Source organism: Chenopodium quinoa, unplaced genomic scaffold (assembly GCF_001683475.1).
Source record: "Chenopodium quinoa cultivar QQ74 unplaced genomic scaffold, ASM168347v1, whole genome shotgun sequence".
NCBI lineage: Eukaryota > Viridiplantae > Streptophyta > Magnoliopsida > Caryophyllales > Amaranthaceae > Chenopodium > Chenopodium quinoa.
In genome coordinates this window covers 4347185-4362498 of record NW_018744239.1, presented here as the reverse complement: position 1 = coordinate 4362498, position 15314 = coordinate 4347185, and the positions used below count along the sequence as shown (strand labels likewise).

Genomic DNA, 15314 nt, shown 5'->3' with positions numbered 1-15314 from the left:
AATTTTAAAAAAATTATACATAATGATATATATAAAAAAAAAACCGTATATATATAGGAGTTTTTTTTTCCAAGTTAACTGAACTTTGGATTAAATAAAAAAAATAATATAAAATAACAAATATCATTTCTTTTATCTTGCAAAAAAAAAAAAAAAAAAAAAAAAACTATATAATTTATCCCATTAAAAGATTAAATGCTACATTAAAAAAATTATCGTATTAAAGTTTATCATATCTAATGATAAAATTTTATCACCACTTTAAATTCAAAATTTTTTCTATCCTGTATATAAACCTGATTAGGGGATTATTACCCCGCCACGTAGAACAATCAAGACCCTCCACGTGTCATCCACGTGGACCAACCAAAGTCCGCCACGTGTCAATCAGTGAAGAGTCCAAAGTGGACCAACCAGGGCATGACACGTGGCAGACAGATATCCAACTAGGAATGGCTACCTTCAAGGCCCAAACTCCTAGGCAGCCCAATTAGTCCTAGGTTTTCGTAACCTAAGACTGGGCGCATACTTCGAGACCCTATAAAAGGTAGATGTTCCCACCTGGGGAACAACAATTCACAAACATTTAAAGAGAGCATTAATTGCAGAATTGAATACGCTTGAGAGTCAACACTGAGGTTGTTTGCTATAGCCGGATGATCATTTCTCTCCTAAGAGGAAGCTGATCCCATCTACATTCCGCACTTTTTACATCTGAACACGTTCTAACTTGATCGCCGGAGGCGGAACTCCCACCAACCGGGGTCTCTATTGTTTTGCAGGTACAAGTGCCCGGAATCCAGTCTTGCAATTGTAACTCTCTCGAAGGACACAGAAAACCCCGAAACATTTGGCACGTCTGTGGGGAGAGTACTTTTGAGATGGCTTCACATGAGTCTGTACCACCTCCTAATGAGAAGCGGCCCTCGGCCAAAGTCCAGGTCTACTCAGACCAGGACAGCGGTGACGACTTTGATGTTGACACCTATGTAGTTGCTGATGGTTCACTCAGTACCAAGCGCACCCGTCCTTTGGAAATAAAGGAACGGGGAAATGATCAAGCTGGTCCAAGTGATCCAACTAAACAGCCGACTGGACAAAACCAGGTGGCCGAAGGCACAGCCCCAATCACCCGAGACGAACTCATGAGATTCACGACAAGTTTCAAAGGGGAGATAAAGGACCTCATCGATAAAAAGTCGGTTGGCTCTAACAAGGAGTAGTCGGACAAAAAGCCTTCCTATTCTGGGAGGAACAAGGCTGTCAAGGACCAAGAAACCACTCTGCATCCTATATCAAAGGAGGGGAAGCGGCCCTTGATCGATCTTACAAAGATCTGATTTCCTGAGACAGGGACGAGGAAGGCCATTCGGCACGTCCAGCCGGATGACAAAAGGAAAACTTATTCTGATGCCCGGATGTTAATTCAGCAGAAGAAGAGTCAACAGTTGTCTGAGTCGGCTTCAACGTCGAGTTATCCAGACAGCTTATAGAATACCTCAATGAGGTATTCGCAGTCAAACCGAGAGGGTCAGTCAAGCGGCCTGTCCGTCCACTCTATCCCTCAGATAATCCATTCGTCTCAGTATGTGCCTTAGCAGCCATACATGTCGTATGGGCAACTTTACATGCAGTTGGCCCTCTTTGGGGGGCAGGCGGCACAAAATGTCCAGCCCTTGGACTGGTAGCTCCGTCTGCTAAAACTTGGGGAACAACCTTCTGCATTCTCCAGGGAAATAAGCGAGGCTGCACAACCGGCCAAGGTTAAGAATGTTCTGGTGGATGCCTATGATGGTACCACCAACCCAGAAGATCATCTTATGGCATACACCAACCTTATGTATTTACAAGGGTTGGATGATGCCACATGGTGTCGATGCTTCCTGGCCACACTGAAGGGCGTCGCCCAACGATGGTTCGGCAAATTGCCAGCCGGATGCATCAACAGCTTCAAGACGCTTGTGTACTTGTTTGCATCCAACTTCTCTATGAACATCCCTGCTAAGAAAACAAGTCTTGACTTGGGAGCAATACATCAGGCATATAGAGAAGGGCTACGGTTATATATCAGGCGGTTCAATCTGATGAGGATTCAGATTCAAGGGTTTTCTGATGAAGTGGTCTATATAGACTTCTTCAAAGGTCGAAAAGACGGATCGACCTTTAAGTTCGATCTAGTCAGAAAGAGGGTTGCAACTCTCTAAGAAGCACTGATGGAGGCGGACGCCTATATACAAGCGACCGAACTCTGCAATATCAGTAAGCAGTCGAACCCTAAGAAGTCTGACAAAAAAGAGAGTCGGCCTGCTTAGCCGGCTAAAAAAGAAGAGAGCAAGAAGAGAAAAGAGGTCTGGGTGGCTGATAACTCTGAACAGCCGTCCCAGAAGAGAAACAAAGAAAGTAAACCGTACGTCCAAAAGTACGAGTTTAACAAAGACTGTTACTCTATCCTCATGGAGATCAAAGACCGGGTGACCATTGAGAAGCCGGCTGCAATGAAAGGTTCCACTAAAAATCAGAACAAACACAAGTATTGTCATTTCCATGAGGACATTGACCATGACACCAACGACTGCTATAGTCTCAAGCAGCTGTTGGACAGTCTGGCTGACAAAGGAGTGCTTAAGTCTTATATTATGAGGTCCAAGGTTACTCTACAAACTAACCATGGGCAGTCGTCCAAAAAGAAGCCTCAACTTGCTAATAGTTCGGACATTGATGAAGAACCGATCTATACAATAGCAGGCGACTTTGCTGGAGGCGGCCCAACCATCCAGGGTACCAATTCAAGGACTACATCAGGCGGCTGCATGTCAGCTCAGTTGATGAGGGGCAGGCATCCAAGGACACTTTCCCTTTAGTTATCATCACTGAGAAAGATAGGGGCAAGGTTAGGAGGCCGCATGATGACCCCATTGTCATCGAATGCAAAGTGGTCAACCAGAAGGTAGGCTGAATCCTCATTGGCACCGGCAGTTCGTCTGATCTCATCAGCCACAAGTGTCTGGCAAAATTAAAGTACAAGCCAGGCATCATGCACAAGGTGTCTCACCCCTTAGTTGGATTTGGGGGTGGAGTTGTACATCCGGTAGGCCGGATAGATCTACCTATCTAGCTAGGGGAGAAGGTAGAAGGACGCCACATGGTAGTCCGGTTCTTGGTCGTTGAAGAGCTGACGGCCTATAACTTGATATTGGGTCGTCCCACTCTAAATGAATCAAAAGTTGTTATTATCCCATCCCTTATGCTCCTTAAGTTTGAGAAGGATGATGAGTCTGTTGGCTCCTTAAGCGGAAATTAGAAGACGGCTAGAGAGTGCTACCTCTCAGACGTCAAGCCTACGGTGGCCGCATTCGGCCAGAGCAATGAACCAAAAGACCTTAACGAAATCAAGGATGTTGCGCCTGCTCTAATAGCAGCCGACAAAAAGAGAAAGGCCGACTAGTTGGTGGCCATTAAAAAAGAAAAACAATAGCAATCACTGACCGGGGAACGATCAGATGAACTCCATCCCCAGCCAGCTGGTGAACACATTGATATTGCTCTGGACGACACACGGCCAGAGTGAATTGTTAAGGTTGGGACGACTGCTTTAGCAAACTTGGGTGCAGACTTGCACAATTTGTTACAAGAATTCAAAGACATTTTTGCCTTTGAAGTAGAAGAGATGCCAGGCATAAGTCCGGATCTTGCTATTCATAAACTTTCTATGGATCCCATAAAGAAGCCGGTTAGGCAAAAGAAAAGGAGCCATGGTGAAGAAAGAAGTTAGGCGGAAGCCGCCGAGGTAAAACAGTTGCTGGATGCTGGGTTCATTCGGCAATGTTACTTCCCAGATTGGGTTGCTAATGTTGTGCTTGTCAAGAAGCCGAATGGTACCTGGAGCTTGTGTGTTGACTACACAGATTTAAACAAGGCATGTCCCAAGGACAGTTATCCTCTACCAAAGATTGACTGTTTGGTCGATTTTACAGCCGGCCATGCCTTGATGAGTTTCATGGACGCCTATTCAGGTTTCCATCAGATACCCCTGTGGAAGAAAGATCAAGAGAAGACGGCATTGGTCACTGATCAAGGGTTATTCTGCTATATTGTGATGTCGTTTGGTTTGGAAAATGCGCCTACTACTTTCCAATGAATGATTAATACATCTTCATTAATCAAATTGGGAGTAATGTAGAGGCGTACATTGATGACATGATAGTCAAATACAAACTACAGGCGGATCATCTTGCTGACCTCTGAGAAACATTTGCCACACTCAGGCAGCACCAGGTCATGCTCAATCCCAAGAAGTGTGTTTTTGGTGTTGAGTCTGGGAAGTTTCTCGGATTTCTGATTAATCAAAGGGGGATAGAGGCAAACCCAAAAAAAATACAGGCGGTCATAGACATGCAGTCGCCCTTCACTGTAAAAGAAGTTCAAAAGTTGATAGGTTGTCTGGCGGCATTGGGGAGATTCCTCGGTCGGTCAGGCGACAAGTGCCTCTATTTCTTCCAAGCCATAAAAAAGAAGACTATGTTTGAATGGGGGGCGGATGCTGAGGCGGCCTTTTAGAGATTGAAGGAACACTTGCACTCACTACTACAAATCCCGTCCTTTTGAGACGCTTTTTTCCATTATTTACGACATTGAAAAGCGTCGCTATTTTTTTTCTTGACGCTTTTATAAAGCGTCGAGAAAAAGTGAGTCGAGAATTTTGCGACGCTTTTTCGTGTCACAAATCTCGACGCCCTTTTATGTCCCAATATTTTGTGACGCTTTTAAGCGTCTTGAATATCAACGCTTATTTATGTCTATTAAAATATACTAACCGTCGAAAATATCCGTATTCAAGCGCCACCACCAAATTTCTAGACGCTTTTTCCCGTCTATATTGTTGACGCTGTTTTCAGTCTCAATAAATTGAGACGCTTTTTGATGTGCACACAAAAATAGTGGCGGAAAATTTTGAAACTGATTAAAGCAAAATATCTTGACAAGAAAAAGCGTCTAGACTTTTTTTGATTGTTTTTTTTTTATAAAATTTAAATAAATTTTTTTTTTGGTAAATAATATTGCATTACCAAGAGGGCTGCAAAGCAGAAAAAAATTACAAACACCAATAAGCCAAACAACCTAACATAAATAAGCAAACCAAAATAAACCAAACCGGCAAAACAAGACAACAAACCAAAATGTATTACATATATCAACTGACTGATGGATGCTAAAAAAAAAAATCTAGCCATGTCCAAAATATCATTATTATTATTATTACATATATCAACTGCCAACTAAATTAAAAAGTTAGATTGAAGCCTACATAAGTTAACTACTAACTAACTATAAACAAATGAAGGTGCATAGTAGGCTAATTTCCATCTTTAGTAAATTTCCTTTGTTCTCCTGTTGCATTCATAACCTTCAAAAAAAAAATAATAAGTATATAATATTTAATTGTTAGAAGAAATACAGGGGTAAAAAAAATTATCTGAAGGAATGTAATGACAAGCATATGAAAGCATCAACGCCTCATAACTCACAAAATATCAGATCCGCGGGTTCCATAGGGAACAGGCTCATAATATCAAATTTATAGGCTACAACAAGTTAGCAACAATTTATTTTACACATGCTTTGTAACAATTCTAGCTCATAACAAGAACCGAGAAAAACTGCACTTTGCAGTCCAAGATAAAAATAAATTGACAGCTTCTTTTTTTTTTTTTTTTTTTTGTTAAGTAAGCAATTTATTACTTAAAGAAAGAGGGCAAAAAACGCACCCTTACCACCAAACTACAAAGCCAACCAACAACATCCAATACACCAGCAGAACATCAGACACAGATTTGCACCACAACACCAACAACTGGCAGCAATGTACAGCAACAAACAAGCCAGCAAAGGCAACACAACAACACTCAACAGGAGCAGCCACCAGCAATAACAAGGCAGACAACACAAGAGAATATTGACAGTTTCAATATATGAAAATGATTGTTGTTCTTGAATTTTATCAAAATAAAGAGATAATTACATATTGGTTTGTCACTCTCAAGACTGATTTGGTACAGTTAAGAAGTTCTGTTGAACCTTTTCCACCATTAACTCCACCAACAATTTGAGAAAAATGTCCGATAAGGGTTTTAAGAAGAATATTATTCTCTTGTACTTGGTCTTTTAGCTTTTCATTTTCCTTCTCAAGTACTTTATTTTTTTGTGCAAAGCGGACATTTCTTCTTTCACATTACTATCCAACACCACAGTCCTTTGTTTAATTTTTCTAGACCCGTCCTTCCTTAGCAAAGCATGCACCCCGTAAATGTCGCTCTTTCGAACCCCAAGTCCGTAACCTGTAGGACGATCAGGGATCTCTCCACCATGCATGGTCAGCTCAAAGGCTTCATCTTTAAGTTCCTGTTGGGACTTAGAAGGGTTTATCAACCTTAACTATTCAACTTTAGCTTTTGCATCATCCTATAAAAAACGTCAAATAATAATATAGTAAAAGAACATCATTTCCGCATAAAATGACAAGCTTTAAAACACATTTAGATCTTTTACCACAAAATCTTCGGTCACTGTGCCTGGAAGAGAACTTCCATCCTTGCCTGTATGAGCTTTTATCCAAAGAGATAATAAGCTCATCTTTTCTCCATGCTCATCTTCCTATATATTATTAATGTAAGAAGTATAAATGAAAATATGAACAAGATAAGTTGCATAATCAATTAGTTAAAATTATATGTTTGTAACATATGATGGTCATTTATAAGAATGGTTCATACATGGTCAGCTTGTTTGTTCGCAAAACTGTTAGAACCGAATCTATGTAATTGATTTAGGGAGGCCCCTGCTGCTTTACCACATGCTGATAGTGACTGCACTCATATTCAAAGTCATAAATAAAATTATGTAATTTGCATTTAGACCAAAATTAACTCTAATTAGAAAGCAAGATGTGTGATATCTCAATAGGAAGAAATTTAATTACTTTCCCTTTCTCTGAATCCCAATACTTAAGTAGCTTTATCCAATTTTGACTACTAATCCCATGCAGTGGTGTAGCGCTACACATCTCTTCTAAAGTTTTCTCTGTTGGTTTGTAGTAATCCTTCTTAAGCTTATATTGCCTCCAACTTTTATTAACACACTTGAGGACTGCTTTGTTATATAGTTCACCTATGGGAATCTCAAAGCGATCCTTATACATGAAAAACAAGTAACTTCAATAAGAGTATTTATACGTTAGTAAAAATAAATAAATTCATGAATGAAAAAGTAGTTTCTTATGACAAGTAATAGAAAAAAAGTTGATACATACTCTCATCTCATTAATTATCTTCTTTTTAAAATGCTCATCAATAGTATGCCAATCCTCTTCTCTAAGTGGACAATACGTCTCTATCTTCGCAATGTGACCAAGGAATCGGATTAAAATATGTCCACCTTTTGAATGGGTTGGTACAACTCATTAAATTCAACATAGAATCTGACACCGTCATTACTCCAAACATCAATAGGCTGAATAGAACCACTTAAGTATACAATGTTACCATTAGCATCTGCTCAAAAGCAAGGGACTTAAAAATTGAATAAAGCTGCAAATTGAGGTCAATAATATATTCATTAACACGTCAAAACTATCAACCCAAAAAAAAGAAAAAAGAATTAAGAATATGTAAAAAAAAACAAAAATAAAAAAGTGAACATACCCACTGTCAAAACCTCTTCTTTGTCATCAAAATCATCTATAGTCATAGGCCAATCAGGATGTGACTTTGATCGTAGAGACTTCACTGGTTTTGAGCTTTTTTTTTGTTTCCTCAAAATTCTTTTCCTCAGTTTCAATATGAACATCTTCTTTTTTGCTTTTCTCATTTGAATTGACTAAGTTTGAGGAGGAGGGCTGATCAGAATTGAAAGAGGATGTAGAAGGATATTTTAGTGACTTTGATGTAATAGAAGGTGGGATGTTAGGTAAGCTCATGGATGAAAGTATGGGTGGGTTTTCTTTACCATAACCTGATAAGGTTGATGATGCTGGTACCTTAGGTGAAGGTGCCTTATGTGAGTTATTAGTTGATGTTAGTGCTTTTTGTGAACTTGATGTTCCAGTTGGTGGGTTTTTCCATATAGCTCTAACTTTGTTATCTTTTACAGGCATTTGTGCACTTGTTGATGTATTCAAAGATGGTGGTAAAACCTTTGTTGTAGTGGCAGCTGGTGGAGAAAACGGTCCCCATTTAATAGTTGTCTTTGGGACTTGGGATGTTATTCGCTCATTAACTTGTTTTTTGGTTGGCTGTGAATCCTGTGATGCATCTCCACTCATATATGCACGGGGGCAGTAGATGCAGCCCTTTCTCTTTTCACTCGATAATTCGTCACCTACATGGCCACATTATAATAGTTAGTAAATGAAGATTGTCAGTAATATATAAAAGAAAGGTTGTCGATAGCAGGTCAAAGGCACATCAAGCGAGTATGGCTAGAATATAAATCCAAAAGCAAATATCAAACTCATATGATTAAGTGTATCATGTAAACTAAAGAATCAAATACAATGTTATTCTAAAAGCTCTTCATCATTTGGTATATCAAACAAGTCCCTAGGCTTAGTCTTAATAACATGAAGCCATCCCTTTTTAATCTCATCTTCAATGTAAAAAACTTGCTTGGCTTGGGATGAGAAAATAAATGGATCGTCATGTAAATTTTGACCGTGCATCAACTTTGAAAAATTGACACAAACACCACCATTTGGGTATGTTTTGACACGTCTATGTACATCAACCCATTCACATCAAAACATTATAGCCTTGAAAGAACCATAATAGTCAAATTTCAATATTTCTTTGACCTTTCCATAATACTCTTGGCCTTCGGCTTCTACCATGATTCTAGAATTTTGTGTCTTTCAGAATCTCTCACGATCCATAGTATCAAGTTTGTAACCATTGATCACCACACTTTTCATCCTTTTTTACCCGGTTACTCAAACCACCGGCTAAGGACTTTCTCATTTTTCCTTCTGTTGTGCTATCATCTAGATTATTGACCTATAATTAAAAAAAAAAGTTACACATAGATTAGTTATAAAAATAAATAAGACAAGTTTTCACCGTTTTAAAGCATATAACCTGGTTTTGCAACCAATCAGCAAACTCATTGATTATCCACTAGCTTTCAATACTCTCATCCGACTGCCTTCTTCCGACTTGATTCTCTTGTTGCCATTTTTGTTCTATGAACTCACTTTTCAAAGTGGACAATTGTGTTACTACCTTGTTAAACATGATTATACTCTAAAATTGCTTATAGTACTACTTACTCAAGCACTGGTTTCATCTCATCTGAATGAAGCAAAACATAGCGATGCGCTTGCATTAAATTAAACTTTTGTCATCAAGACGAACATTATCTTTCTTTCCAAGTACACGACCGCCAGAATTGTATAAATAAGTTTAAACGTTTGCAACACCATCCTCATTCCTTTTTGGTTTGATAAATATCGTCTCAACACTTTCTAAATATCTTGAGCAAAATGTAATTGTCTCCCATAAAAGGTACCCTTCTGCTATAGATCCTTCAGGTTGTGCTTTGTTGCTTACGTGAGATTTCAAAAAGGCTAAATACCTTAAAAACAAAAATTATATATGTTAATGTATATTAAAAAAAATTAATATGTGTTAAGTATTCTTATATAAGAGTGAATATGGAGATATATAGATATTAACCTTTCAATGGGATACATCCATCTATAATGAACTGGTTCGCCGAGTTTTACCTCATCCACTAGATGAATGAGCAAATGAACCATGATGGTGAAAAATGTCGGTAGAAACTCTATCTCCATTCTACAAAGAGTTAACACAAGGTTTTTTTGAATGGAATCTAGTTCTTCAATGTCAATGGCGGGTGAACATATATATCTTCTTGAAAAAGTACGACAACTCCTCAAGCAAGTCAATAACTTTTGTGGCATTTGATGCTCTTAAAGAAACTAGAAGGATATCTTGCATAAGGATATAGTTGTCATGGCTTTTCATATTAATAAGTTTTCGTTGCTTCAAATTGACACATCTTTGTAAATTAGACCCATATCCATCAGGAACTTTAACTTTTTTTAACACTCTTAGAAATCGTTCCTTCTCTTCATTAGACATAGTGTATGCAGCTGGAGGCATATATTTTTGAGCCCGATTAGGATGAGATTGAAGCCAAAGATGAGGTTTTATGTTTTTCTTATCAAGAGCCTTTCTAGCTTCTGGATCATCTCTACATTTATCCATATCTAATAGAGTTCCTAATAGATTGTCACACACATTCTTCTCAATGTGCATTACATCTAAACTATGTCTAAAAAGATTATGTTCCCAATATTCCAATTCAAAAAATGCACTTTGCTTCCGCCATATAACATCATCAGCATCAGCTTGATAATCATCATCAATATCTATTGTACCTCTATTTTTCCTTTTGTTAGAAGCTTTTTTCGAGGTTCCATAAACATACTTAACCTTTTCTTGCTGCTTCAAAACATTAGTCCCACTTAAAGGAATTGGATCAAGACCGTACTCTTCTTTCCCATCAAATAATTGAGCTTCGCAACGATAAGGATGATCAATTGGCAACCATTTTCGATGTCCAGGAAAGACAATTTTACCACCAAATCTATATGAATAAGTAGAATCATCATAAGAAGGGCAAGCTTTATAACCTTTGGTACTCCATCCCGACAACATAGCATATGCTAGGAAGTCATTTATTGTGGAGTGTAAGGCTGCTCGCATGTTAAAGGATTTTCCACTATAAGCATCAAAAGCTTTTACACCTTTCCACAACAATTTCAAATCATGTATTAATGGTTGCAAGTATACATCAATATCAATACTAGGACCATATTTACCCGGAATAATCAAGGACAAAATGAAAGATGATGACTTCATGCAGATCCAGGGTGGAAGATTGTAAGGAATTAAAACCACCGGCCATGTACTACAATTAGTATTCATTAGCCGATATGGATTAAAACCATCACTAGCTAATCCCAATCTAACACTACGAGGGTCGGCGGAAAATTCCTTATATTTTTCATCAAATTTTTTCCAAGCAACACCATCTGCAGGGTGCCTTAGGATCTTATCATCCTCACAGTTAAAATATCATCTCATATCCTCTGCTGTTTTAGAAGACATGTAAAGCCTCTTTAGTCTAGGTATGAGAGGAAAATATCGCATAACTTTAGCTGGCTCACCTTTCTTAACTGATTCATTCCCTTTATCAATTTTGTCATCCTCCTTCCCTTTCATACTTTTCCACCTTGATGTATGACAAATATGACACTCAATTTCATCGGCAAATTCCCCCAAAATATAACATGCAATCATTTGGACATGCATGGATTTTTTCATATCCTAATCCCAAGTCTTTGATTATCTTCATCCCTTCATAGTAAGATGATGGAAACTCTTTAATATGAGGGAATACATCATTTATTAGTTCAATCAATTTATTAAATGACTCGGCAGACCAATGAAACATACACTTAAGGTGAAACAGATGTAAGAGAAATGATAACTTTGAGAAAGTAGTACAACCCTCATATAGACCCTCATTAGAAGCTTCCATAAGACGTTTATACTTTTCCATTTCTTCATTAGTGTTAGTTGAAGGAATTTCATCATCTACCTCACAATGAAAATCAAACTCTTCATGCATGTCATATGAACCTTCCTCGTCAAAATTCGTTTCATTTGATGATGGGGCTTGGAATTCATTAGTGGATTGTGGACCGTGAACCCCGAAAGCCGCTCTTAGTAGCCCATCCATATCATCTCGATCTACTTCCTTCCCATGATCACTAGGGGGCTTTAAGGTATTACTCCCTTCACCCTCACAATGGAGAATCCATTTTCTATAATTCGTATAAAAACCGTTAAATAAAATATGGCCTCCTACTTCTTCTAAAAGATGCCATTTATTAAACTTGCACTTATTACATGGGCAAGTGGTTTTTCCATCTATAAGAGTCTCCTTAGCAATCTATAAGAATTTCATGCAACCCTCGTAATAGGCAGATTTGCCTTTTGGTATATCAATCCAACTAGTATCCATATCTACGATGAAATGTATAAAATTAATATTTAATAATTATTAATGAGTATCAATAATAAGCTAACAATAATTTGGTAATTAATATTATAAATTTAATAATTAAGAAGAGTGTAACAACATATTCCATGACTTAGTTGATTTTTAGCACAGTTAGTAAATACTTTACCAAGGTTTCCCCTTCTATAGCTTTTATATAATCTTATCAATACGGTTGGAGACAAAAGGCAAATAAAGTGATCAAACATAATAATACATGCCAGCATTCACAAAAAAATAGAATACATTTTTCATATATGATCAATAACATAAATTATATAAAACTATTTTGGGAGGCCTATCTACCAGACATATAACACGAAAATATAATATACAATTATCCGACATATAACATAATTTGGGAATTAGGGTAGTTACCTCGGCCAACTCGCTAAGTGCAGCAACTATCACAATCTAGAATAATTTTTAGACAAGCTCCTCCTTTGTCACCTATTAAACACAAAAACACAACTTCAAATTTTAAGATATGTCCTAAATATTAGCCTATTGGCTTAAGATTTATATATATTTTTACATAAGTCAAACTTGTACGATTTTTAGTAATCTACTTGTTCACATATGGCCAACATTCTCAACATAAACATGTTTGATTATTGTTCTCACTAACATAAACAACCAACAAAGAAACAACACCAAAAAACAAAGAAAGAAACAGCAGCTAGTCAAGGTAGCAAGCAATCTATACACCACAGGCAGCAAAGAAAATAGCAACAATAACAGCCCTTGAGAACCAACAGCAAGCACACAAACTAAAGCAGCACAATAAGAAAAGCAGCAGGCAGAAAGCACCAGCAGCAGCCTGGAGCAGAACCCAAGAGACCCAGCCAGATTCTGGGTATTTTTCTTTTCTACCCTACTCAATTTCTTACCGCTCTACTTTGTTTTAATTTCACTATAAATTTCTCCAATTTAATAAAGTTTATTTTGCTGCAAAAAAAACCCCTTTATTTTCATTTTCTAAACTATAATATCAAATAGCTTCAATCTAATTTGCGGAAGTTGTTGTTATCGATGAAGGGTGATAAATCAATTAAGAGTACAACATTTAGTAAAATGAGGAAAACATCGTCTGATATTAGCAATTTGCATTCTCAACACCAATCGCCTTTCAAGAATCAGGACCTATAAAAAAGTTTCAACCCACAAACCCTAAATAAAATTAAAATTTCACAAAATTAATACAAAAAATCAACAATTCAATAAACATAATCAAGCAAAACAAATACCAATCAATAATAAAAAGTATTATATAAAAAAGTATCTAATTAATTAGACCATGACCTGTGATATATATTATTGACTTCTCTGCGTCGATCGTTTCGAAATCCCATAAGCAAAAACAATTCCCATAACGTGCAATGAATAAACAGAGATTCAGCATAAGCAACCTAATTTGAGTGATATATCAACCAAAAACTACGAAATTGATGCCTATAACAAGGAGATCTCGGAAAATTGATGACAAGAGCGAGGGGATTATCGATAATTAAAGATAATACTGAAGAGAGGAACGAAAATTCAACAATTTCAAGCAGTTTAGGAGATCAAATGAGATCGATCGCAAGCGAGCATAGAAAAAGTTAGGGTATTGATGGCGAACTAAAGGGTTTTTTTTAAATTTTTTTTATTTCTTCAATCTAACTTTTTGGTATACTGTACTGTATGGGCGGTTTCTTTTATTTTTTTTTATTTTTTTAATTTTTTTGATTTAGCTAGCCCGCTTATTTTTTCCTAAAATTTTGAAGTCCCGGGATGGACTGTAGTCACGTGCACTAAGGCACGTTTATTTACGACGCTTTTATGTGTTAAGACCCAATTGTGACACAGATTAGCGTCGAAAAAATACGGAAACTAAATTTTATGCTAACGCTTGTTACCTGGCATCGAGCAAAAAGCGTCTAGAAACTTAGGGATTTGTAGTAGTGACTCTTTGCCAAGGCTTGTTAGCCCTTTGCAAAAGGAAGTGTTGTACATGTACCTAGCCGTCTCTGACCATGCGCTCAATGTTGTTCTCCTTGTTGAAAGAGGCGGCACCCAGCTCGTGGTCTACTTCATCAGTCATGTTCTACGAAATGCAGAACTACGGTACCCCATGGTTGAAAAGTTTGGACCTGCTTTCTTCATGTCAGTCAAAAAGTTAAAACCTTACTTCTCGGCGCATCTGGTTGTGGTCTACACAGACCAACCTATCAAGCGGCCTATGACAACCATGGAATCATTCGGCCGAATGGTCAAATGGGCGATTGAAATTCAAAGCCTTGAAATTTCCTTCGAACCAAGGAAGGCAGTGAAGGGACATGCGTTTGTCGTCTTCATTATCGAAATGAAAAGGCTGGCTAATCCTGAAAACCTTGATCAGGTTTGGAAGGTATATGTGGACAAGAGCTCTACCATGAACGGTTGTGGTGCAAGCGTTATATGTCAATCTCCTGAAGGGGATAAGTATGAATATGCGCTACGATTCAAGTTCCAAGCCTCAAATAATGAGGCAGAATATGAAGCCCTACTAGCCGACATCCGCATGTGCAAGGCGACAGGGGCAAGAAAAGTTGACGCCTGCTCTGATTCACAATTGATTGTTAGCCAATACCATGGTGACTATGAGGCCACCCATCCGGCCATGATCAAATATTTGCAGGCGGTCAAGGAAGAAGCTGGGACACTTGATGAATTTCATCTAAGTCAGGTGCCCAGGTCAGAGAACAATGAGGCGAATGCTCTCTCTAAGCTGGCATCATCCGCCTCTTGTGATACACCTAGGTCAGTCTTTTGTGAAGTTATGGAAAAAAGAAGTATTAAAGAAGATCCCATTGAAGTACTGGACCGAAGCTCAACCTGGATGGATGGCATCCGGGCTTACTTAACAGACGGCACCTTGCCGAATACTTACTCAGAAATGGTCGCAATGAAAAAACGTGCCGCCGGTTTTGAAATTCATAATGGAGAACTTTTCAAGAAAGGTTATATTCAACCTTTGTTGAAACGTGTCACCCTAGAAAGGGGAAGAGAGGTTTCAGAGGACCTGCATTCGGGCTTTTGCGCCTCCCACATAGGCGGTAGGACCCTTGCAAAAAGGATCAGGCGGCATGGCTACTTTTGGCCTACCCTCGAAGCAGACGCCATAGAAATGGTGAAAAAATGTGACAAGTGTCAAA

The 15314-nt window shown here is 38.1% G+C and overlaps 1 protein-coding gene across 3 annotated transcripts; it reads right to left on the bottom strand.

Annotated features, from left to right (window-relative positions):
• Positions 1 to 5936: 5936 nt before the first annotated feature.
• Positions 5937 to 13785, bottom strand: LOC110694228. 3 transcript variants are annotated; one of them, XM_021871407.1, is made up of 8 exons: positions 13441 to 13785; positions 12517 to 12588; positions 7698 to 8373; positions 7307 to 7583; positions 6977 to 7186; positions 6771 to 6863; positions 6547 to 6651; positions 5937 to 6459 (listed from the first exon to the last, which is right to left on the bottom strand). In XM_021871407.1, exons 4-8 carry the CDS (start codon positions 7310 to 7312, stop codon positions 6433 to 6435), a joined length of 441 nt encoding a protein of 146 aa, XP_021727099.1. In that variant the 5' UTR covers positions 7313 to 7583; positions 7698 to 8373; positions 12517 to 12588; positions 13441 to 13785; the 3' UTR covers positions 5937 to 6432. The 3 variants fall into 3 exon arrangements, with proteins under 3 accessions (XP_021727099.1, XP_021727097.1, XP_021727098.1); XM_021871405.1 differs by having other exon boundaries at positions 6977 to 7583; XM_021871406.1 differs by lacking the exons at positions 7698 to 8373; positions 12517 to 12588; positions 13441 to 13785 and having other exon boundaries at positions 6977 to 7645.
• Positions 13786 to 15314: the final 1529 nt, after the last annotated feature.